Source organism: Peromyscus leucopus, chromosome 4, assembly GCF_004664715.2.
Source record: "Peromyscus leucopus breed LL Stock chromosome 4, UCI_PerLeu_2.1, whole genome shotgun sequence".
NCBI classification, from domain to species: Eukaryota; Metazoa; Chordata; class Mammalia; order Rodentia; family Cricetidae; genus Peromyscus; species Peromyscus leucopus.
Window position 1 is genome coordinate 6,231,735 of NC_051066.1, and position 23,051 is coordinate 6,254,785.

Genomic DNA, 23,051 nt, shown 5'->3' on the forward strand with positions numbered 1-23,051 from the left:
TAGAACCCATAGGTCAACATCAGGTGTCATTCCTCAGGTTCCACACTCCTTGCTTTTTGAGATAGGGTCTCTCAATTGGCCTGGAACTCAACAATTAGGCTAGGGTGGCCAGCCAGGAAACCCTAAGACTCCTCCTGCCTCCATTTATTTAGAAGTGGGAATGGGAATCACAAGCACATGCCACCATGCTCAGCTTTCTTATCATTATTATTGTTGTTGTTCTAAGAAGTTTTAGACAATATATTTTGAGCATATTTTCCCCTTCCCCACTCCTCCTAGATTCTCCTCACTTTCCTGCCCACCTAGCATCATGTTCTTCCTTTCTCTGTTTAAAAAAAAAAGAAAAGAAAAAAATAAGATAAAACATACCAAAACAAAACAGAAAGCACACGTACACACACACAAATGGAGTCTGTTTTGTGTTGGTCAACTGCTGGGCATGGGGCTTGCCCTAGAGTGTGGTTGATACACTTAATGACACTCCATTGGAGAAAACTGTCTTTCCCTTTCCCAGCAGGTATCAGTTGCAAATAGTTACTTGGTTAAGGGCAGGACTCTGTGTCCACTTCCCTCTCTCAGTGCAGGGATTCTGTCTGGCTTGAACTTGTGCGGGTCTTGTGCATGCAGCCAGTCTCTGTGAGTTTGTATGTGTTTCAGCTCTGTTGTATATGGGAGACACTGTCTCCGTGGAGTCATCCATCACCTCTGGCTCTTACAGTCTTTCTACCTCTACCATATGTACCTCTGAGCCTGGAGGGGAGGGATTGATAAAGACATCCCATTCAAGGCTGAGGAGTTTTTCACTCTCTACACACTGTCTAGTTGTAGATTTCTCATTTTATTGCTGTTCCTTTAGCAGGATAACAGTAGTAGGTTTTCCCCTAGGACCCAAGATCTGTCTGGTCTTGGCTTCTCGGCCACTTTAGCAGTGCCCAGGTATAAATTCCACCTTACGAAGTGGGCCTCAAACCTAATAGTAAATACACAAAAGAGTGGTTGGCCAGTCCCGTAACATTTGTACCACTCTTACACCAGTGTGTCTTGTAGGTCGGAGAGTTCGTAGCTAGATGATACTGATGGTTACTTTTCACCCACCCCTGCCCCAGGTGTGTGTAAAGTTCCTTCCAGCCCCATGAATGCTATCAGTAGGGATGAAGCTTCTAGTTCAGCACCAGCTCCATTTCCCTATATCCAAAGACAGCTAAATAGTGTCCTCGGCAGTGGGACTCTACCATCATCAGGTGTAGAGAGGAACCAGTACCCTTGGCATTATTAGGACCCCCTTGGCCAGTGACCCAGCAAGATGTAACCCATTCTCAGCACTAGAGGTTTTACTCGGTGACGTAAGATGTCAATTGGGTGCCTAGCTTTTTTAACATGGCTTCCCTGGACCAGCCCCAGACCCCATGCTTGCATAGCAGGCACTTTTCTGTCGAGGCTGTCACCCAGCCCCCCTCAAAATTTGGTGAAGAGTCATTTGTGTTTTTGCTTGGGCACAAATATAAACTGCACTCAGGGGACTGTTCTACAGAGACAGTCCTTTGCTAATGAGTAACTTAGCTGCTGGTTCAGCATCCCTAACAGAATAATTTTTTTCTTCATTTGGAGCTGGTGATGCCTTCTGTTTTTATGGGCATTTTATGGACAAAATCATATTCCATGTGGCATGACCAAATTGAGAGATTAGAGGAGGTAACAGCATATTTCCCTCAGGAATATCAAGAATTAAACATTATACAACTGCAATTCCCATTTGGACAGATGTTCTCCAGTGTATCTGGCTTGTATCTGAGTCTTATGCAGCAGGTCAGCTCCCTGAGGGACCCCAAGGCACACATCTGTCTTGGAGTATTCACCAGCAACTTAATATGATGTAGCCTGCCTTTGTGGGTGATCAGTCTGGCTGACTTTGAAACCTGACCAGGCTGTCTTCTGAGAGGAGCACTAGAGGGGAGTTCAGCATGTTAGTGCATGAGCATGGAGCCAGACATCTTCTGTTGTGGCTGTTATTTTACTGTTGTTATTATTAGTTCTAACATTTATTAAATGCTTACCGTATGCTGTGCTGAGCTATTTGAGATGCAGCTGCATATTGAATATTTACAGACAGCCAGATGAGGTAGGTGTTGCTTGGTTGTGCCTCATCCTGTGGATGCTCAGAAAACATATGTGAGTTCTGAATGGGTCCCATGCACTGATGGTCTGAGGTCTCACAGCTAATGCTTGCCAGAGGTGGCATTTAAGAGAGCTGCGTCTTAATCTACAAGCCCACATTCTGTTAGTCATGACTCACAACTGTTATTCCAGTTCCAAAGGCTCCTACGCCCTCTTCTGTCCTCTCCGGACACTGCATGCATGTGGTACACGTTTAGACAAGCAGGCAGGCATACACGTATGCGTAAATAAAGTTTTTTAGAGATTTACGTTTGGCTACTAGTCTACAGTCTTCCATTCCAACAGCCTTGCTGCCTGCAGGCTGTTTCCTAAGAAAACCAGGACCATTGTGAGAGCAACCACCTTAACCAGCAGAGCAGAGTAGCCTGCTTCAGGTTTGAGCTCAAAAGTATAATTTCAAACTATTTTCTGTCCAAGAGTTACCCCAAGAGATGTCTACACTTTAAATTTCATTCCTGGGTCAAGCCTAGCCAGACAGCAGCTAGGAACACACTTGGCCTGCCTTGCCTAACCCCTCTCAGACCTGCATTTCTTGGTCTGTTCCCTGGCATTGTGCCTTTAACTCCCTCTGATGGACAGTGAAAACCAATCAAGTAGAATATGGAGTGTCTTGCAGAGGCTGCTGAGATTTTTTGGTCAGTCTGTCAGTGTCTCTTTTAATAGAACTTAGGAGAAATTTTTTTCTTAGGACTAAAAAGTAGCTCCCTTCTCCTTAGAAACAAATTCACTGTCAGTCTGCTAGCAGGCAGATCTCCGAGTGAGAGAAGTTTCTCTCTTTGCAGTGACTTCCAGGAAGCTCAGAACTTTTTGTGACTTGCCTCTTTGGTTTTGTTTTATTTTGCTTTGTTTTTTGAAACAAGGTTTCTTTGTGTAGCTTCGGAGCCTGTCCTGGAACTCATTCTGTAGACCAGGCTAGGCTTGAACTCACAGAGATCTGCCTACCTCTGCCTCCCAAGTGCTGGGATTAAAGGCGTGCGCCACCACCGCCCAGCTTGTGACTTCCTCTTATAACACACGTTGCCCTCTTGTTTTCAAGAACACATCAAAAAAATCATCCACCATGGTCAGGTAGGCTTCATCCAAGAGATACAGGAGGGTTCAACATTCAAAAATCAGTCAATATAATCCACCATATAAACAAACTGAAGGAAAAACAAAACCACATGGTCATCTCTTAGATGCTGAAAAAACCTTTGACAAAATCCAACACCCCTTCATGATAAAGGTCTTGGACATACAAGGGATACAAGGAACATACCTAAACATAATAAAGGCAATTTACAGCAAGCCTATAGCCAACATCAAATTAATTGGAGAGTAACTCAAAGCAATCCCACTAAAATCAGGAACAAGACAAGGCTGTCCACTCTGTCCATATCTATTCAACATAGTACTTGAAGTTCTAACTAGAACAGTAAGACAACTGAAGGAGATTAAGGGGATACAAATTGGAAAGGAAGAAGTCAAAGTATCATCATTTGCAGATGATATGACAGTATACATAAGTGACCCCAAAAATTCTACCAGGGAACTCCTACAGCTAATAAATACCTTCAATGATGTGGCTGGATACAAGATTAACTCAAAATAAAAAACAAAAACGAGTAGCCCTCTTGTATACAAATGACAAATGAACTGAGAAAGAAATCAGGGAAATAATAGCCTTCATAATAGCCACAAACAATATAAACTATCTTGAGTTAACCATAACCAAGCAAGTGAAAGACATGTATGACAAAAACTTCAAGTCTTTAAAGAAAGAAATGGAAGAAGATACCAGAAAATGGAAAGATCTCCGAGGCTCATGACTCAGTGGGATTAACATAGTAAAAGTGGCTGTCATTTTTACCAAAAGCAATCTACAGATTTAACACAATCCCCATCAAAATTCCAACACAATTCTTTACAGATCTTGAAAGGACAATACTCAATTTCATATGGAAAAACAAAAAACCCAGGAAAGCTAAAACAATCCTGAACAATAAAAGAACTTCCAAAGACATCACCATCCCTGATTTCAAGCTGTACTACAGAACAATAATTATAAAAAACACTTGGTTTTGACCAAAAAAAAAAAAAAAAAGACACATTGATCAACGGAATTGAATCAAAGGCCCAGACATAACTCCACATATCTATGGATACTTGATTTTTGATAAAGAATTCAGAAATACACAATGGAAAGAAAAGCATCTTCAACAAATGGTGCTGGTCTAACTGGATATCTGTGTGTAGAAGAATACAAATAGATTAATATTTATCATCCTGCACAAAACTCAAATCCAAGTGGATCAAAAACCTCAACACAAAACCAGATACACTGAACCTGATAGAAAGTGGGGAACAAGCTTGAACGCATCAACACAGGAGACAACTTCCTAAACAGAACATCGATAACACAGGCACTAAGATCAACAATTAATAAATGGGACCTCATGAAACTAAAAAGCTTCTGTAAGGCAAAGGATACCATCAGTAGGACAAAACAGCAACATACAGAATGAAAAAAAGATTTCCACCAACTCCACATCTGATATATATCCAAAATATATTAAGAACTCAAGAAACTAGACATCAACAAATCAAACAATCCAATTTAAAAATGGGTTACAGATCTAAACAAAGAATTGTCATTAGAGAAATTTAAAATGGCTGAGAAACACGTTGGTCATCAGGTGTGGTTGATATATTGTGCACTCCAATAAACCTATCTGGGGGTCAGAGAACAGAACAGCCCCTATATTAAACATAGAGGTTAGGTAGTGGTAGCACACGCCTTTAATCCCAGCACTTGAGATTTCATGTCTTTGCTTGGGAAGGACACACACCTTTAGTCCCAGGAAGTGATGGCAGGAAGCAGAAAGGTATATAAGGCGTGAGAACGAAGAACTAGAGGCTTTTAGCAGCAAGCATTTCAACTGAGACCCTCAGGGGTGAGAACTCAGAGGCTTTCAGTCTGAGGATTCCTGGAAACAGGATAGGCTGAGAAGTTGGCAAGGTGAGGTTGGCTGTGGCTTGTTCTATTCCTCTGATCTCTTAGTTTTCACCCCAATATCTGGCTCCAGGTTTTTTATTAATAAGACCTTTTAAGATTCATGTTACAATCAGGGAAATGCAAATCAAAACTACTTTGAGATTCCGTCTTATACCTGTCAGAATAAGCTAAGATCAATAACACAAATGGCAGCTCATGCTAGAGAGGATGTGGAGCAAGGGGAACACTCCTCCATTGCTGGTGGGAGTGCAAACTCATACAGCAACTATAGAAGTCAATATGGTAGTTCCTCAGAAAATTGGGAGTCAATCTACCTCAAGGTCTGTCTATACCTTATATAGACATATACCCAAAGATGCCCATCCTACCATAAGGACATTTGCTCACTATGTTTATAGAGGCTTTATTCATAATAACCAGAAACTGGAAACAACCTAGTTATCTCTCAACTAAAGAGTGGATTTTAAAAAATGTAGTATATTTATATAATAGAGTATTATTCAGCTGTTAGAACAAAATGACTTCATGAATTTTTCAGGCAAATGGATAAAACTAGAAAAAAATCATCCTGAGTGAGGCAATCCAGACCCAGAAAGACAAACATCATATGTACTCATTTATAAGTGGATATTAGCTGTTAAGTAAAGGATAACCACACTATAATCACAGACCCAGAGAAGTAGATAAAGAGGAGAGGTCTAGGGGGGAATGAATGGATCTCCCTGGGAAGAAGAAATAGAATAGATTTTGTGGGCAGACTGGGGATGGGTGGGGATGAGAATAGGTGGGGAAGGGAGGGACAGAGGGAGAGAGTGTGGAGAGAGATGACTGGACTAAGTGGACATTTAGGAGGTGATGTGGAAACAGTGCAGTGGGAACTTCCTGGAACCTATGAGGGTGACCCTAACCAGGCTAGGCTCCCAGTGGTGAGACTGGGACATCAACCCAGGTGTAAAACCTATGACCCACAACCCATCCTGCCTGCAAGATATGCTATAGCAATGGTGCCTTGGAGCTAATAGGAGTGCCCAACCATCTAATTTGAGACCAAAGCTATGAGGAGTCCATGCCCAACACTGCCTGGATGGCCAAGATCCAAAAGATGGATGGCTCAGAGACCTAGGATAGAACCAAAAATGTCACAAAAAAAAGGTCAGTGAAATGATTCCTAGTGATATTCTGCTATACTCATTGATGGTGCCTAGCCCAGTCATCATCAGAGAGGCTTCCTCCAGCAGCTGATGGGAGCAGATGCAGAGACCCTCAGCCAAACATTAGGCGGAGGTCAGGGAATCCTGCAGAAGAGGGGGAGGGGCTGTAGGAGCCAGAGGGGTCAGGACAGCAGGAGAACATGGCCCACAGGATCAGCTAAGCAGGGCTTGTAGGGCCTCAGAGACAGAGGCAGCAAGCACAGAGCCTGCAGGGGTCTGCACCAGGTCCTCTGCACACATGCAGTGCTTGTTTAGTTTGGGGTTTAGTAGACTCTGACTCTGTTACCCACTCCTAGTGACCCTTTTCCTCCTACTTACTGCCTCATCCAGCCTTGATAGGAGGGTTGGTGCCTAGTCTTACTGCATCTTGTTATGCCGTGTTCAGTTGATACCACTGGGAGGCCTGCTGTTTTCTGAAGGGAAGTGATGGGAGGAGGGGAGGCTAGGGTCAGAATGTATCCTATGAGAGAAGAATAAAGAGGGAAAGAAAGAGTCCTCGCTTCTCTTCCAGGGGACCCAAGTTAATTCCCAGCAGCCATGCTCAGTGGCGCACAGCCACCTGTAACTCCAGATCTCATACCCTCTTCTGCCCTTTGCAAGCACCTGCATACCAATACATAGACACACACACACACACACACACACACACACACACACACACACACACACACAAACTAAAAAAGAAATCTCTAATAAAAATAAAATACCATGATCTTACATTGCCCCATACCCCTTGAACTTTATAATACTTTATAATTCCTAACAGTAATGTGCTTTAAATATGCATTCTGATTCAGTATGTCTGCAGTAGACTGGCGAGCATGTCTTCAGGAGATTCCATTTTGAGAGTGACTTTCATTTCCTTATGTGCTTCTTGCCTGTTCTCCTGCAGAAGCAGGGTAAGAACTGGACGGAGATGCTTGCTCCCACATGCCATCTGTTTCGTTTCCTCCTCCTTTGACCTGGCACTTTGTCTGGCTCTCCTTGACTTCTGAAAGAGTCCATTCAAAAGTTTTCGGTAAGATGTGATCTAGTGTTGCCTCACTGTAATTAGCAGGAAGCTGGGGCTTTGATTTCCTTATTGATAAGATGAGATCTAGTTTCACCTCACCGTAATTAGCAGGAAGCTGGGGCTTTGATTTTTCTTATTGATAAAATGCATCTAGTTTTACCTTACCGTAATTAGCAGGAAGCTGAGGCTTTGATTTCTTGTTGCTGTACAGAGTGCTTGCCCTCATCATATCCAGTTCTAGCAGTGTCCTGATGCTTTTGGCCAAACAGGTACCAGCATCAGGTCCTCAGCATCATGCTCTTAGGTGGCAGAGTCCATGCTTAGCTTTGCATTCCACGGCTTTCTCAACCCTGCTCTTATCTGCCATTGAGCATTAGCTCATGGGGCCCAGGATCCAGCAAACAGACCTCTACTGATGGTTACCACACTTGTAAGATCTCCTCACACTTTCCTGTCCTTCCAGGATGTCTGTTTCCACATGCCTCTGCCAAGTCTCAGCTTGCTCATACGTCCTTTCCTGTTTGCCCTAATGGACCACTCATCCCTCACTCCCTGGAACCTTCTATCTCTTTGTATTTCTCCAAGATGCCAGTCATATTCTGCCTTGTAATTATTTTCAGGCATTTCTTACTTTGCCTAGCATGGGTACCACCTTATTCTTTGTTCATTGCTAGATGTCTGTATACTGGCATCTACATTCCATTCCCAGCATAAAAAAGAGCAGGCATTTCTCATTCCTCCATGCTCCATACAGCTTTTCTTTCTTTCTACCCTATGTTTGTGTTGTTCCTTTTCCTTCTGTGCTGGCATCTAGAACCTAGAGCATCAGTTCTGTTAAAAATCCAGTGTCTGGCCAGGCGTTGGTGGCGCACGCCTTTAATCCCAGCACTCGGGAGGCAGAGCCAGGCGGATCTCTGTGAGTTCGAGGCCAGCCTGGGCTACCGAGTGAGCTCCAGGAAAGGCGCAAAACTACACAGAGAAACCCTGTCTCGAAAAACCAAAAAAAAAAAAAAAAAAAAATCCAGTGTCTGGTGGTTTCTTTCTGTCACTTTACATTATTTCTTACTTTTGTATATATGCATGTGGGCATATAAAAGTGGACACACTTCTTATATCCTGTGGTTCCGAAAAGAATCTATGCTGGTTACAGGAGAGTCTGAAATACACTAAGAGGCTGCACATGATGGCAAGTGCCTTTGATCACGGGGGGGGGGGGGCCCCCCGCGGGGAGGCCGGTGGATTTCTGAGTTCAAGGCCAGCCTGGTCTACAGAGTGAGTTCCAGGGAGCCAGAGCCACACAGCAAAACCCTGTCTCGAAAAGGAAGGAGGGAAAGAAATGCACTGAAAATAACAGAAAGGACAGTTAAATCCATCTTTAACATCGTACCACCTACCTGCAGATAATTACTGTGGAGATTTAGTGTGTGTCCCTTTAGCAATTATATTAACTACAAAATAGGCTTCAATATTTTATCGTGCTTCTTTACTTAAAAAGAAGTGTCGTCTTTTGAGTACAAAGACATTCTTCCACAAACAGCATTGTCTCCTATCTAGATCTTATTTTTTATTTATGCTTAATTTCATTTGTTGGCTGTGACTTTTAGAATAAGAGTCAAGATGCCAGGGAAATAACTTAGCCAAGTACTTGCTGCATAATCACAAGGTCCTACATCCCATTCCCAGCATAAAAAAGACAGGCACTTCTCATTCCTCCATGCTCCACACAGCTCTTCTTTCTCCCTACTCTATATTTGTGTTGCTCCTTTTCATTCTGTGCTGGCATCTAAACTAAGGTTACTACTGCCTTGTTCTTTTACTTTGTAAGAAACAAGGTCTCACGATCTTGTCCAAGCTGGCCTCAAACTCACGAGCCTCCTGTGCTGTGCTCCAGTGTCGCTGCAAATACAAGCAAGCACACTTGCTCCTAGATTTGCTGTCTGGGTTTTCTAAAACTGTTTTGTTTCCTTTCCCCAGGAAAGATCTTCATCCTCAGTCTGGGATCTCTGGGAGCCTCTGGTCCTATCCATGTGCATGGCCTTTGTGTGCTGTAGAGCTTGCTGTTGTAAAGAGAGCGAATTCCACCTCCCTCAGGGCCATAGCTGCTTCTCTAAACTTGTATTTCACTTTTATAGTGAAGGCTAGTTACAGGCATGCATGCTTCATTTTATCATCATGACCATAGGCAGCATGACTTCATGGCTCCTGCATTAGAGGGATGTTCTGTTGTTGATTTTCTTCCTACAGAAGAAAATCCCCAAGCCAAACAAAACAGCTCTGCAGACCGTGTGTCACCAGCATTCAGAATATACACACCTGACTCAGATATGGCCTGCCTCCTGGCGCCATCCGTTCCCTGATCCAAGCATCTGTGTGGACAGTGACTGTGCAGAGCTTCCTCGGAATCTCCAGCATCTAGCTGGTGTTTGTCTTGTAGCAGTCTCTAGTGGTGTGGGCAGATACGGCCTTCTGTGCTGACCTGGACCACATAGAGCAGGGCTTTGGTTGGAAGAGGAGTGTGGAAGTAGCGTTTGCTCAGCTCCTTCCAAAAGCTTGAGGAAATGCCAGCTCTCTAAAGCACAGAGCAGGGGAGAAAGAAAGGGTGTTGCCCCGCTCCGACCATCTGCAGGGCAGGCAGCTGTTGGCAGAACTGTCCTGAGACATTTGCTGCAGGACCTTCCCTGTTTGTGGTGAAGCTCTTTCTTCCTCCCCCTACTTTTCTATCTGCTTTCTCTTCAGTTTGTGAGCTGTCAGCACTCATTAGCTGGCTGGACTACACAAAGACCACATGGACACTTTAGTTCATCCTCTGATAAGCCTGTTGACTGTTCATCCTTGTCGCCAACTCTAACACAGAGGCCCTTTTCCTAGTCCTGCCTCATTTTTTGCTTCTCTGGAGCATTTTCCAGCAGCATAGGCCTCCGGCATCTGACCCTCCTGCAGATGGTGCTGTGTTTACCAGGCAGGCAGACAATCAAAGCCCAGGCTCTCAAGGCAGTTTGAAAGATTGTATCATAACCACATAGGTGGACTGTTCATGTGACTTCAGGTACAAGTACCCTATGCAGTAAATATCCCTTGGCCCTCTGCATATTAACTGAGGCTCCTGAGCTTAACGAAGTGTCATTGATGAGATGACAAAGGCCAAGAAGCTGTGACCTCTTTCAGACCTTTGAGCTCACACCTTCCCTCCATAACCTCTGACTCGGATGTCAGATGCCAGTTTGAATTGTACAAGTGTGTAGGGGATGCCAGGGTAGCTCCATTCCAGCTGCTGAGTCTCACGTCTGCCTGCCTGACCACGTGATAGAGTTTAGGTTCTGCACACATGAGCATTCTACTTGCTTCTCAACGCATCCTCTGGGCAAACTTCTTTCTCTAGCTCTTTACCCCTCAGCTCTGCAGAATCCCTTTCCCTTTCCTCAAGGGTCTCTTCTATAGCAGTTAGAAAAGAGCCCTCCTCACATCTTGCCCACTCTTTTCTTGAAGGAAAAATAGAGATGCTAATAATCAGGACCCTCATAATGAAAAGATTACCCCCAATTTTGTAAATATTTGTGTGGACAAGTGTCACAGCAGGCATGTTGAGGCAGTGTCCCTGGTTTCTGCCGCTGTACTGTGTACTCCAGGCTAGCTGGCCTGTGCGCTCCCAGGCGATCGACCTGTCTCTCCCTTCATCTCCATAGGAATGCCTCAGTGCTTCTCGAAATACCAAGATCTTGAGCACCCTGGCTGCCAAACTTCCCGAATCTCTGCCTCGTCCTCTGTCCCAGCAGAACAGGACTGAAGGAGACAACAAGAGCGAGAGGGGACCTCCTCCACCCCAGAGCAGGCCTCCTCCTCCTCTCTCTTCGTGCAGCAGCGCCACTCACTGATGCAGCATGCTTCCTTCTCCTGCCTTTCCGCCGACCGCCCCCTTTTCATTTACCTTTATTGGTAGTGTTGGAGACAGAACCCAAGGCAGCCACCTTCCCAGACTCCACGTTTCTGTTGGTACAAAGCAGGAACTTTCTTCCCTTCCTAATATACTTTCTAAGGATGTGTGTAGGGTGTGTGTGAGTATGCGTGGGAGGGAGAGGTTTGCATATAAAACATCAAATGGGTCTGCTTTCTTGACGAATGTTTATAGTTTTATAAACTTGCTTATATTGAAAATCATTTATCAAAGGTCCTGTACCAGAATAAATTGCATTATAGCCACAGAATAAATTGCATTATAGCTGCAGAATAAATTGCATTATAGCACTGGAACCTTCCAAAGCTCCCTCAGGCAGAACTGGTCTCCATTTCCTCTACCCCCCCCCCCCCCCCCATCCTCCAGACAGCACTCTGTGCTGGCTTCTGTTGTCACGGCATTTAACCAGGTTGGGTTGTGATTTATCTGTTTATGTGGATCTGTCCCTTTCACGTGTGCCCAGTAGGGTTGAGGTCCTCTAGGGTAGGAACTGGGTTGCATTTATCTTTGTTAGTACAGCAGTTCGTATTGGTCCTGAAAAATAGTCTCTCACCATTTTTTTTTTTTTTTTGCCAGATATACCAATGTTTAAACAGATCTTCCAAGATTTTAAATCAAGTGTTAGGGCAGATTCATCAACAATACATTAATTAGTGCTTTAATAGCTATCAGGACATCTTATATTAGCTATTATCACAATAACATGGTAATATAGTATAGTAGTAGACTGATAGAGTATTTGTTGCATGCCCACTATGTCCAGGCACTATTCTGGGCTCATTATATGTTTTATATTATTGAATTATCTCTGCAAGCTTAGATGCAGATATAATCTTCATCCGTTTTACACACACACATACATTACATTATTTTTTTTCTGAAGTCTTACTAGTAGCCAAGGCTGGCCTCAAACTCACCATGTAGCCCAGGCTGACCTTGAATTTGATTTTCCTGCCCCTACCTTTTGTTGTCCTCACTTTAGAGATACAGGGAAAGATTGATATCCACTCCCCCCCCCCAGGACCACAAAGCCAGCAACTCTGAACTTAGATTTGAACTGGTCAGCCTGCACTTCCAACCACCTATTTTTAAAGAATGGAGGGGAAATGTGGAATACTATTTTTAAAGATGTGCTTTACATAACCTTTTTGAAATTTGTTTTTCTAAGTGTAATGTATTCCTATGGTTTATCCACTTGAATGCCAAGTACCCAGTACAGGCCAGACAGGAATCAGGAGCTGCCGTGGAATGGAGCCCCCAGCCCAGAGACTCAAAGCGACTAGGCACAATGGAGAGAGATTTGGGGTTTTGAAGAAATATAGAATTTGCATTAATTTTAAAAAGATTGTCATTTAATTGCCTTTAATATGAAACTAATAACATTTTTACTAAATGGTAGTTAATAGCATTTTTTTCTTCCTGTTCTTATTTTCTTTTAAATTAATTTTTAAAATTTTACAAATGTGCATTGTTTAGATAGAATTTTTCCCTGAAATGAAACATGCACTAAATATATTGTCTCCCTTACCCTGATTGGCCAGCTCTTCCCTAAGGAAGTGTGTGGGCACCAGGTTCCACCTCCTCAGAAGACCAGGTTTCACCTCCTCAGAAGACCAGGCTGCCTCTATGATAGTGTCCTGACATCTTCTTCGGTTTTTACAGTCACTGACATATTTGGATTTCTTTCTTCTCTTAGTTTCCACTGTTTGTTTGCCTTAGATAACTGTCTATCTCATTTCTTCTTAGTGATTGTATTTTCTTCAAGACAGGGCACATCTGTCTTCCTTTGGAAGCAGGATTTCTCCGTAGTTGGGCTGATGCTGTGATCCTCCTGCCTCAGTCAGTCACCTCTGTTCTTTCTCATTCTGACCTTTCACTGGGCCCCGCCCTGATTGCTCTGACTATGCTCTGTGGTCCTTTGTCGTGTCTTCTAGGAGCGAGGGCCTGGACTCCAGCTTCTCTTCTCTTGTTTACTCATGTCAGAGCAGGAATTTTCTTAGAATACCTGTGGCACTGCGTGTCGTGACTGTCCTCATTCTTGTGGCTGTTAGATAATTCTCACATTTGCTATTCCTGTTCAAGTCAAGAGTTTTCGCAGATGTGTGGCTTTGAACTTCCAGTTGCTTTACTCTTTAAACTGGATTTCTTACTCAGTTGCTTTATACTGAAATGGGATCTATACAGTTTTACAGCATTTTTCAGAATTTTTCTCTTTTATGGTATTTTATAGGACTGTTTATGCTACTGTTCAATATTAGCTCCATATTTTAAAGTTGAATAAATGCTTCGAGAAGTTGTGCATTTATGGGCAGCTGTTATTCATATGATTGAGGCAGGAGGCTCATGATTTCAGGAGCCTGGGCTTCACAGCAAAGCCCTTATGCTCTTTAGTCTTTAACTACACATGCTCTGAGGGTTCAGTTTAGTTTCCACATTTGAATCGGAACTTATTACAAGGTTAGTGATTTCCTCCCTTGTGGACAGTAAGACAAGAGAAACCTAATGAGTTCACACTTCTTCACATCTAGCTAGCTACTGTGAGTAGTTGGTGGCTGCTCTACACACTCAGGCTCACGCTGATTCTGCCATATTCATATAGGCTTTTGTGGTCTCTGGTATCTGGGGTTATTGCTAATGGCAAGGAAAGGACCCATGGGAGAGGTATTCCCCTCTTGAAGCCCTGCCACCCAGGACTTTGACCTGCCTGCAGATGGAGAGAATCAAGGCAGGTGATCAGCTGCCTCATGGGAAATGTCCACCTTGTGTCCAGATATGACTGTGACACCATGGAAGACGGCATCATGAGTGGACCTTGTTAGCACATAGACCTCTGTGCCCCAGGGATGGGTTGGAAGAGAAGACTTCTGGGTTGTGCTGTGGGCATTGTGATGGTCTCTGGGGGATACTAAGTCATTCCTGAGGAGAGTCTTTTTGTTTGTTTGTTTGTTTTTATTTTGTTTTTTTTTTTTTTTTTTTTGAGACAGGGTTTCTCTGTGTAGCCCTGGCTGTCGTAGAACTCACTTTGTAGACCAGGCTAGCCTCGAACTCACAGAGAGTGCTGGGATTAAAGGCGTGCGCCACCACCATCCAGCCTGAGTACAATCTTTTAACAAAATGGTTAGTGTGGATTTTCTGTGCCAGATTTTCTGTGTTTTTGAGAGGCCAAATCAGAGGTTTGTGAGGAGTGATTGAGATGTGGAGAGCTACCTGGAAAACAGCTTCTCTGCCGTGGTGAAAGACTTCCTTCTGTAATTTGTTGTTGTTTTGTTTTGTCCTTTGTTAGGTGAGGCGCTCTGCTTTTCGTCATCTTCTTAGGTCCTACTGGCTGTAGACTGGGGACAGGATGGGACTTACACTGGACATCAGCCTGCATGTCGCTAACAGGGCCTCCTTCCCATCCACTGCTCCACTTCACTCTGTCTGTGAATTCCCTCTAGCCCATGCTCAGTGGCGCTTGTTGAAGTCTACACAATCCTATTAAGTGACTCCCCAGGCTGACTTCACCTTGAACTTGTTGATTCAGGCTGCCTGGCCACTCCTTCTCCTTGGTAGACTCCAGTAGACTGTCTTAGACATTTCTACCATGAGTAATGATCCTACCATGCCTTCCAGGGAATAGCCCCATTCCCATAGTCTTTCCACCATTTTCCATTTAATCTCAGTATCCATCAATTGTTTATAAATGCCCAATAAATACCTATTCTACATCACACAGTGGACTTAGCGCTGCAGATGCACTTGTGACAGGAGATGAATGTAGATGCTGTCCTCATAGAGCTTATTAAGGAATGAAGGGTGTGCCCCAAGAGAGACCCAGTGAACTCAAGTAATCACAGGAAAGAATATAAAACACAACTTTGCCAAGTGGCCCTTTGCCCATGCAGGAGGTCAGGGAAGACATCTTGAAGCTAGAGGAACTTGGGTGGCTCAGAAGGAGGAGTTGGGACATCTAGGTAGAGAGCAATAGCTTATAAATGGGGGGAGAGAAGAGACTGCAGAGAGGTGGGCTGTGGGCCAGAGACATTGGGGATTAACCACATCTGCCTGCCACTGCATGAAGATGGGGTTGGAAGGAGCGGTGGTCTGTGATGGCTAGATTAGTTAGGAGGCAGCCACAAGCATCCATGTGAGAGATGACAGCACTTTGGATGAAGATGGTGTTGGGGAAAAGGTAGAGGGGAGGGAATCTTAGTGTCATATCTGAGTTACATCTCTTCCTGGATTTCATGACCCTGGGTTCAGAGGGCACGGACTCTTTTCCAACTATTAAATCATGAAGAGTGTTCTTCTTTCCTTCTTGACTGAGACAAGTGATGCACCTCTTGTTCTAGTCTCAGCAACGGGAAAGGACACGGGTACCTGTGCCTGGCCATGTTGGGGATGTGGTGGGAAATAATCTGTGTTCGTTCTGGGGATACATGGGCGAATCATGAGCATCGGCTCTTCTCCCAAGTCCTGCATGAGCCTGCTGTGGCCAGGACTTCACCACCTTACATTTCAGGAGTAAACAGTGAGAGTGAGTGGCCCTCCCTCTGTCTGGGGGAGACACTGAACCGACTTTGGTGCTCCGCGCCTGCCTGGTCCTGATGTGACCCTCAGACACGCCTGCCAAGCCCCTTCAGCAGCCTGCACCAGCACCGCCCGACCCAAGTTCTCTCTGCTTTCCCTGTAACAGTGCGTGGGTGTCCACTGTCCATTGACACCGCTGCTTCCCTGTGAGAACGGCAGAGTCCCTGGAGACCCAACCTTGTCTCTCACTTTACTTCACTATCGTGTTGTGTGTTTGTGTGTGGGGACACATGCCCTGGTACCCATGTGGACAGGAGTCCAGACAAGTCTGTAGAATCCCTTTTCTCTTTCTACCTTTGTGTGGATTCTGGGAGTTGATCTCAGTAAAGGCCTCCCCACTGAGCCATCTCTCAGGGCCTTTCACTTGCAGTTGAGAACTGGCCTGGGGACAGTCAGCCCACAAGCTCACCTTTCCTTCCGACACCACCTGCAGAGTTGGTGCCCCCCCCACCCCCACCCCCCGTTTTTATAACTGGGGAGAAGACTCACTGAACTCATTGACGGCTGTTAGCACAGCCAGAGGACACAGACTCAACTCAGCACAAGCCGAATCCAAGTCAGGCCCAGCATAGAGCTTCCAAATGGCCTCTCTAATGGGTGCTGGCTTGGCCCAGCCATGCTGTGTGGAGTACTGCCAGAGTGACTGGCTGGCTTTCTAGCGAGATTCGATCACATGGATGACCTTAGCCTTCAGTTCCTCCAGAGGGAAAGCTAACATGCATGACCTATGGTATCAACTACAGTATTACATGACAGTATGGCTTGAGACCCTGAAGAAAAGAGACACTCATATAGGACATTACTAGGCTAAGAAGTCACTCCCAAGTGCCAGGGGCAAAGCCAGTCCTGTTTAGTTTGGGTTTTGTTTTTTTCTTGTTCTGTTTTATTGTTTGTGAAAAAGGGTCTTACTAGGGATGGTCTTGAACTCAGCAGTCTTCTGCCTCAGCCTCCTGAGTGCAGGGGTTACAGATGTGTGCCACCATGCCTGGCTAGACCTCTGAACAAAGTGAATTCCACTACCCACTCTCTGCCTTATGGCAGTGTGGCATTATACACTGCCAGGAGCCAGCCACAGACATAGACGGCTTCCATCTGTGTCCGGAGGTTGCTTTGCAAGCTTGTTTTGGACCTTCTAGGTGAGGCAATGCTTAGCTGAGAATAGCTGCAAGCTTCTGAAGCCCAGCTGCCATTGTCACATCCCAGCTCTACTTCTGTCAATTAGTTATGTAACCTTAGCTGTGATTTTTAGCCTTTTCCTCATTAAAACCGAGATCAATACTAGGACATATTCTGTGTTGTTGTTACCTACAGTAAATGAGATAGTATGTGCTAGGGACAGAAGAATATGTGGTATATAGGAGTGCATAATAAATAAAAACTGATACAATTTTATATTTGGGGTGTATTCATTTATTTTATGTATGTGAATGTTTGCCTCTATGGTTGTATGTGCGCCATGCATACATGGTGCCCACAGAAGCTAGAGGAAGGCTGATCTCCTAGAACTGGAGTTACAGGCCTTTGTGAGCTACCGTGTGGGTGCTGGGAACTGAGTCTAGGTCCTCTGCAAGAGCAACAAGTGATCTAAACAGCTGAGCCATCTCTCCAGCCCCTCTTGGTTTTTGTTTTTTACTTTTTACATTTGTTTCATTTGTGTATTGTGTACATGTAAATAAATGCCTTGTATCTGTGGAGGTCAGAAGAAGGTGCCAGATCCCCCGTAACTAGAATTACAGACAGTTGTGAGCTGCCATGTGGGTGCTGGGAATTGAACCCGGGTCCTCTGGAAGAGCAACAAGTGCTCATAACTGCTGAGCCATCTCTCCAGCACCCCCACCTCCCGGATTTTTGAAACAGAATCTCATTGTGTATCCCTGGCTAACTTGGAACTCTATGTAGACCAGGCTGGCCTTGAACTCAGATCCTCCTACCTTCTGTCTTCATATGAGAAAAATATTCCAAACCTTTTTTTTTTTTTCAGATCCTTCAATATGGCAAAATTTGCTTGTGTGGGGTGGTTTTGAAAGTGTGTTCCTTATTTCACACCTGCATGTCTCTTAAGCACAAGTGTAAGTATGAGGCAGCAGTCTGAGAGGTTGTACTCTGGTCTGGGAGTGAGCCTGAGTTAGAGGTGAGAGGCACCCCCACCCTACCCCCAGGCAAGTGTGTTCCGATACATTTGAAATGTGGACATTATTGGCAGACCTTTGCTGTGAGCTGCTGGTAGATTTTAAAACTTGAAAATCTTGTATGCACCCTTCTCGTGTTGCTTCTGAGAAGGCTGGAAGGCAGACATCTCGAGACTGGCTTTCGGACTGTGGGGCCAAGCTCAAGCTCCTTTCTGCTCACCACTTTGTAGCCCCGACTCCCTAAGGCCATCGACGGGCAAGCTGCACAGCTGGCCTCGTGTTAGGGCCGCATTGGCCTGCCAGAGACTCTTTAAAACGGGACGAAGCACAGGAGCGTTCTCTGACGGTTATAGCTTGAGTTCAGGCCAGCCACTAATTGTTCTCTGGGCTTTCCTGGGAAGGTGGCTGAGCCTGGGGCTTGGCTCTGAGTTCTGCCATCTGCGAGCTGCTGCTTGTCCACATGTGATAGGGATTAAGAGTGTTTTCCCAAGGATCGTGCCTTTCGTGTTTTTCAGTTTGTGAAAAGGTTCCCTCTAGGTGGGACTTGCTTCTGGACTCGAAAGGCCTTGGGGCTCACAGTAGACTCTTTGCTTCTGGGCTGGGTCCACTGACTGGTGTCAGTCGATGGGGCTGCTGGGGGGAGTCTCGGGAGCTTCGCAGATGGAGGCCCAGCTAGCTAACTCAACAATTTCCCCCCAGCTCATCTCCAGTGATGCTGATGGAGCCATCCAGAGAGCAGGAAGATTCCGGGTGGAAAACGGCTCTACAGACGAGGTAAGGTCACCCAGTGTCTGCACTGTCACCAAGCTCTCAGCTGCAGCAGTGGACACCTGAGCCCTAGAAGGGACAAGAAGAGCTTTTCAGAGCTTTACACAAGAAGACAGGAAGGAAATACCATCGTGGGGGCAGAGAAGGTGCTGGTAATTACAAATATTCTTTCGTTTGTAAAGTCATAAAGTCAGGTAGACACGTGAGGCTGTTCTGCCCACAGCAGACCAAAGGGAGAGCCGCAGCCTCTTTAATGAGTCTCTGTTTCTCTAAGGATGGCCTTGAACTTTGGGACCCCCTGCCTCCATCTCCTCGGAACACTGGGATTATAGGTGTGCATGCACCACCACACTAGTTTATACAGTGCTGGGCATCAAACTCAGGGTTTCGTGGTTACTAATCAAGCACTCTGCCTGAACTATGTCCCTAGTCCCACAGTGTAACTTTCAATACAGGTATATCTCATGGAATTATCAAGTCAGGGTGATTAACATGTCCAACTGGAGACATTTTATTTTCATAGTTTATTTGCAGTGCTAGGAAAGTGCTATGGCACTAAGCTGTCCTCATGACCCTGAGCCTTTTAAATTGAAGTCCTCACAGATTAATGCAGGACACTGGGTATGCTCCACAGAGCCATAGTAGAAGCAGGCCTGGCCTGTTCCTTACTGGAAATGCTCTGAGGACTGTGAGTTGCCTCAGTCTTGCAGTCTAGCTCATGAGACTGTTGCTTAGATGTGGGCTAGCATCAGGGTGTAGTGGGGATGGCTTTAGGCTCAAACAGACCTGGATTTAAATCTCAGCCCTGCACTAATTTATGACTCACTGCCTCTGGGTCAGTTTTCTGCTGAATAAGGAGGGAGATGGGTCCTGCTTTGCAGCACCTGGTCTTCCCATGAGCAATTTGTGTTTTGTACTTAAGCACAGGATTTTGCATAGTCCACATTGAGTGTCAGCTCATTAACACGTCCCACAGTTGCTAATTGTCAGGAGTTTTGGGACATCTTGATTCTGTCACCTGTCCTATTAGCTCACCCACTGAGCAGCTCTGTGTCTCCTCAAGATGCTGGTCATGCCATCTGTGTGCTCATTCCAAGTGGTAATTAAAATGAGCGTTGCCCCCGAGTAGACCGCTGGGGCGCTTGCTCCCTCCCTCCCTCGCTGCCTCCTGGTACATCAATTAGTCGATGGCAGAACAGAGGGGACAGTCTTCCAGCTTTGTACACATCTCCCTGTGTTAGCATGGGAAGGGCTGTCTACTGTTTGAGGACATGGGGAGAGCAGTTAAAGTGTGTGTCATTTGCCTAGCAATTCTTCTGGGGGTGTTATAGCAATATCTAAAATAGGGGAGGGCCTAGGGCAACCTGAGTTTCTATCACTAGAGACTAACTGATTTACAGCACACTGGAATGCTCACTTGGAGCTATTAGACAGAACGGAGTTGGACTTGAGACCTGCTCAGTGGATAAGAGCATTTTCTCTGCAAGCATGAGGACCCAAGTTCTAAGTCCAAACACCCGAGTACAAAGCCATGGCTGCATATGCCTGTAGCCCTGGTATTAGAGGATAGAGATGGGTAGACCCTGAGAGCTCACTGGTCAGCCAACCTACCTGAAAACAGGTACTTTTGGTTCAGTGAGAGACCCTATCCAAAGGAAATAAGGCAGAGAGCAATGGAGGTAGACACTGGATGTCTCAATCTTGCTTCTACACGTGTGCACACAAGAGCACACGCCTGCATACTCACACACATGCAGCACATGTACACACACACACACACACACACACACACACACACACACACACACCACAAAGTGGAGGCATATACTATCACAGAAGAATGTTTAAGTACTGGACATAAAAGCCGGTTCCAGGAAGATGGGAAATATGTTTTCAATGGGCAAGAACATTTCCAAAAGGACAAATAAGAATTTAAAACCATCTGAAGCAAAGTGGCAGTGAAGAGTGCTTGTTGCCCTTGCAGGGGACCCAAGTTTGGTTTCTAGTACCCACACCAGACAGCTCACAACCATCTAACTCCAGCTCCAGGGGACCCATCATCTGTGGCCTCTTCAGTCACCTGACTCAAATGCACATCCCCACACACCTACACATAATTGAAAATAATAAAAAATAATCTTTAAAAAAAACCCCTAGGCTTCTGCAGCCACACAGTAGGTGGAGCTCAGAGAATCCTATGGAAGAGGGGGATGAAGGATTGTAGGAGCCAGGAGGGCCAAGGACCCCACAAAAAATCCACAGAACCAACCTCAACTGGGCACCTAGAGGCTCACAGAGACTGAACCAACACCAGGGAGCCTGCCTGGGACTGACCTAGGCCCTCTGCATTTATGTTACGGTTGTGTAACATAGTCTTCTTGTGGGACTCCTAACAGTGAGAGTGGAAAGTTGATTCTGGTTATGATTCCTGAGGATAAGTGTACATCAGGGCAGAGATGCATGGCAGCAAGCAACAGGCAGAAGCTGAGAACTCACATCCTCTAATGCAGGCACCAAACAGAGAGGGAACTGCAAGTGGGACCAGGTTATATAGTCCCAAAGCTTGCTCCCAGAGACAGGCTTCCTCCAGCAAGGCTGCACCATCTGAACCTCCCCAACAGTGCCAAGAACTGAGAACCAAGTGTTCAGATACCTGAGCCTGGGGGAGACATTACCCATCCAGTCAACCACCACAGTAATTTAAAAATAGAGTGTCTTTAAAAGAAAAAAAAAGTCCTACCTGCCTTGTCCTGGTGTTATCTCAACAATCTAACCTGTGAAGTGAAGCTAGATAATGCATTCAGTCCTCCGTCCACCCACTACGGAAAGACTCTGAGGAATCACGGGCATATAGAAAACTAGGGGTCCTTTGTAGCCTGAATGTAGGTGTGGATTTCCTGCCAGAAGCCAAATATTTGGGGACACTCAAGCAGAACCAGGTGTTTTATATGGATTTTGATTAAATTCTTCTCAAAATATTCAGGTCAGATTCAGTGCCCCCATTCATTTCCCACAAGTCCCGATGGGAAGGGGAGGAGCGAGGCAAAAAGAAGCCTCCGTGGCTTTGCAGTTGGTGCAGAAATAATGAGGCTTTCTCGGCATCAGACCTCACTCGCCAGCATGGGCTTCTGTGGGCACGCGCACAGCATAGAGCATTTAAGTCCACAACCCCACCGCAGGTCTTTGAAGCAAACGCGTGCCCCAGAGGGCGTAAAGTGAGTGTGGGAGTTGCAACATTGAACATCAGTTGTCTGGGAAATGGACTTGTTCGGACGTTTCCTTTTCACTTTGTTTTTAATCACATTTATTGAGGGGAAGGGCATGCCACCACACAAAATAACTGATAGCTCCTTCCACCTTGTGGGTCCTGGGGATCAAACTCAGATCATCAGCCTTGGTAGCAGGCACCTTTACTGGGCCATCTCATCACCTCTTAGCTTTCTTTTGGATGCCAAATCATGTGTTTCTCTTTTATTCCCACCTGAAACCACTGTTATTTGTCTGTCTCTAAAATCCTCTAATAAAACAGGTCATACTTAAAAATAGGACTTGCTGAAAACTAAGACCGCAGTTAGGCACCACCACAGCACCTCAGGACATCTGAACAGAAGGGGCCTGAGATGCCTGGACCTTGGCCAGAGGCGAGGAGCAGTGAGAACAGTGCCAGCAGGAGCATAGGGTGATGCATCTTCCCTGGAAATCTGTGTGGCTGTCCCCACTAAACCCGAATGCGTAAGAGTGTGTGTATCCACCGAGGACAGAGTACTATTCACAGCGGCTTCAGTCACACAGTCTGACATCCAACAGCAGGAAAGTGAATAGAGTGGATCCATCAGGCTTGGCATTTGTCCTGTGGGCTGTATGGTGATGACAAAAAGAATCACTGCACCAACAAAAAGATGAATGTCACAGACACAGTACTGAAGGATGGAAAGCCTGGCTGGAGTGAGGACACGTAGGGAGGGTTTCATTCGTGTGGAGGCCAGCAGCAGGTGAAGCTAACCCACGGTGAGGAAAGTCAGGGAGTGGGCTGTGACTGGATCACGGTTGGGGAATGAACGGTGGGGCTGTCTGAAAATACTGTGCCTCTATCTAGGCCACAGTTACAAGGTTGGACATGTAGAGGATCATTTGACTTCCTCTGTGCCCTTGCTCTCTGCCAGGGCTACACACACATAGAATGCAGAGCTCATTTTCTGGGGTCCTGGGCAGAGGGTTTCCTTGGTTCTCCATTTCTTTC

At 45.5% G+C, this 23,051-nt stretch overlaps 1 protein-coding gene across 10 annotated transcripts in view; it reads left to right on the top strand.

Annotated features, from left to right (window-relative positions):
- The window catches only part of Garnl3 (GTPase activating Rap/RanGAP domain like 3), a 142,659-nt gene that overhangs the window by 49,067 nt on the left and 70,541 nt on the right, over nucleotides 1-23,051 (top strand). For all 10 annotated transcript variants that reach the window (XM_028884762.2, XM_028884764.2, XM_028884761.2 and 7 more), the window contains one exon: nucleotides 18,743-18,817. In XM_028884762.2, the coding sequence (XP_028740595.1) occupies nucleotides 18,743-18,817 (75 nt within the window). The remainder of the gene's footprint in view (nucleotides 1-18,742; nucleotides 18,818-23,051) is intronic.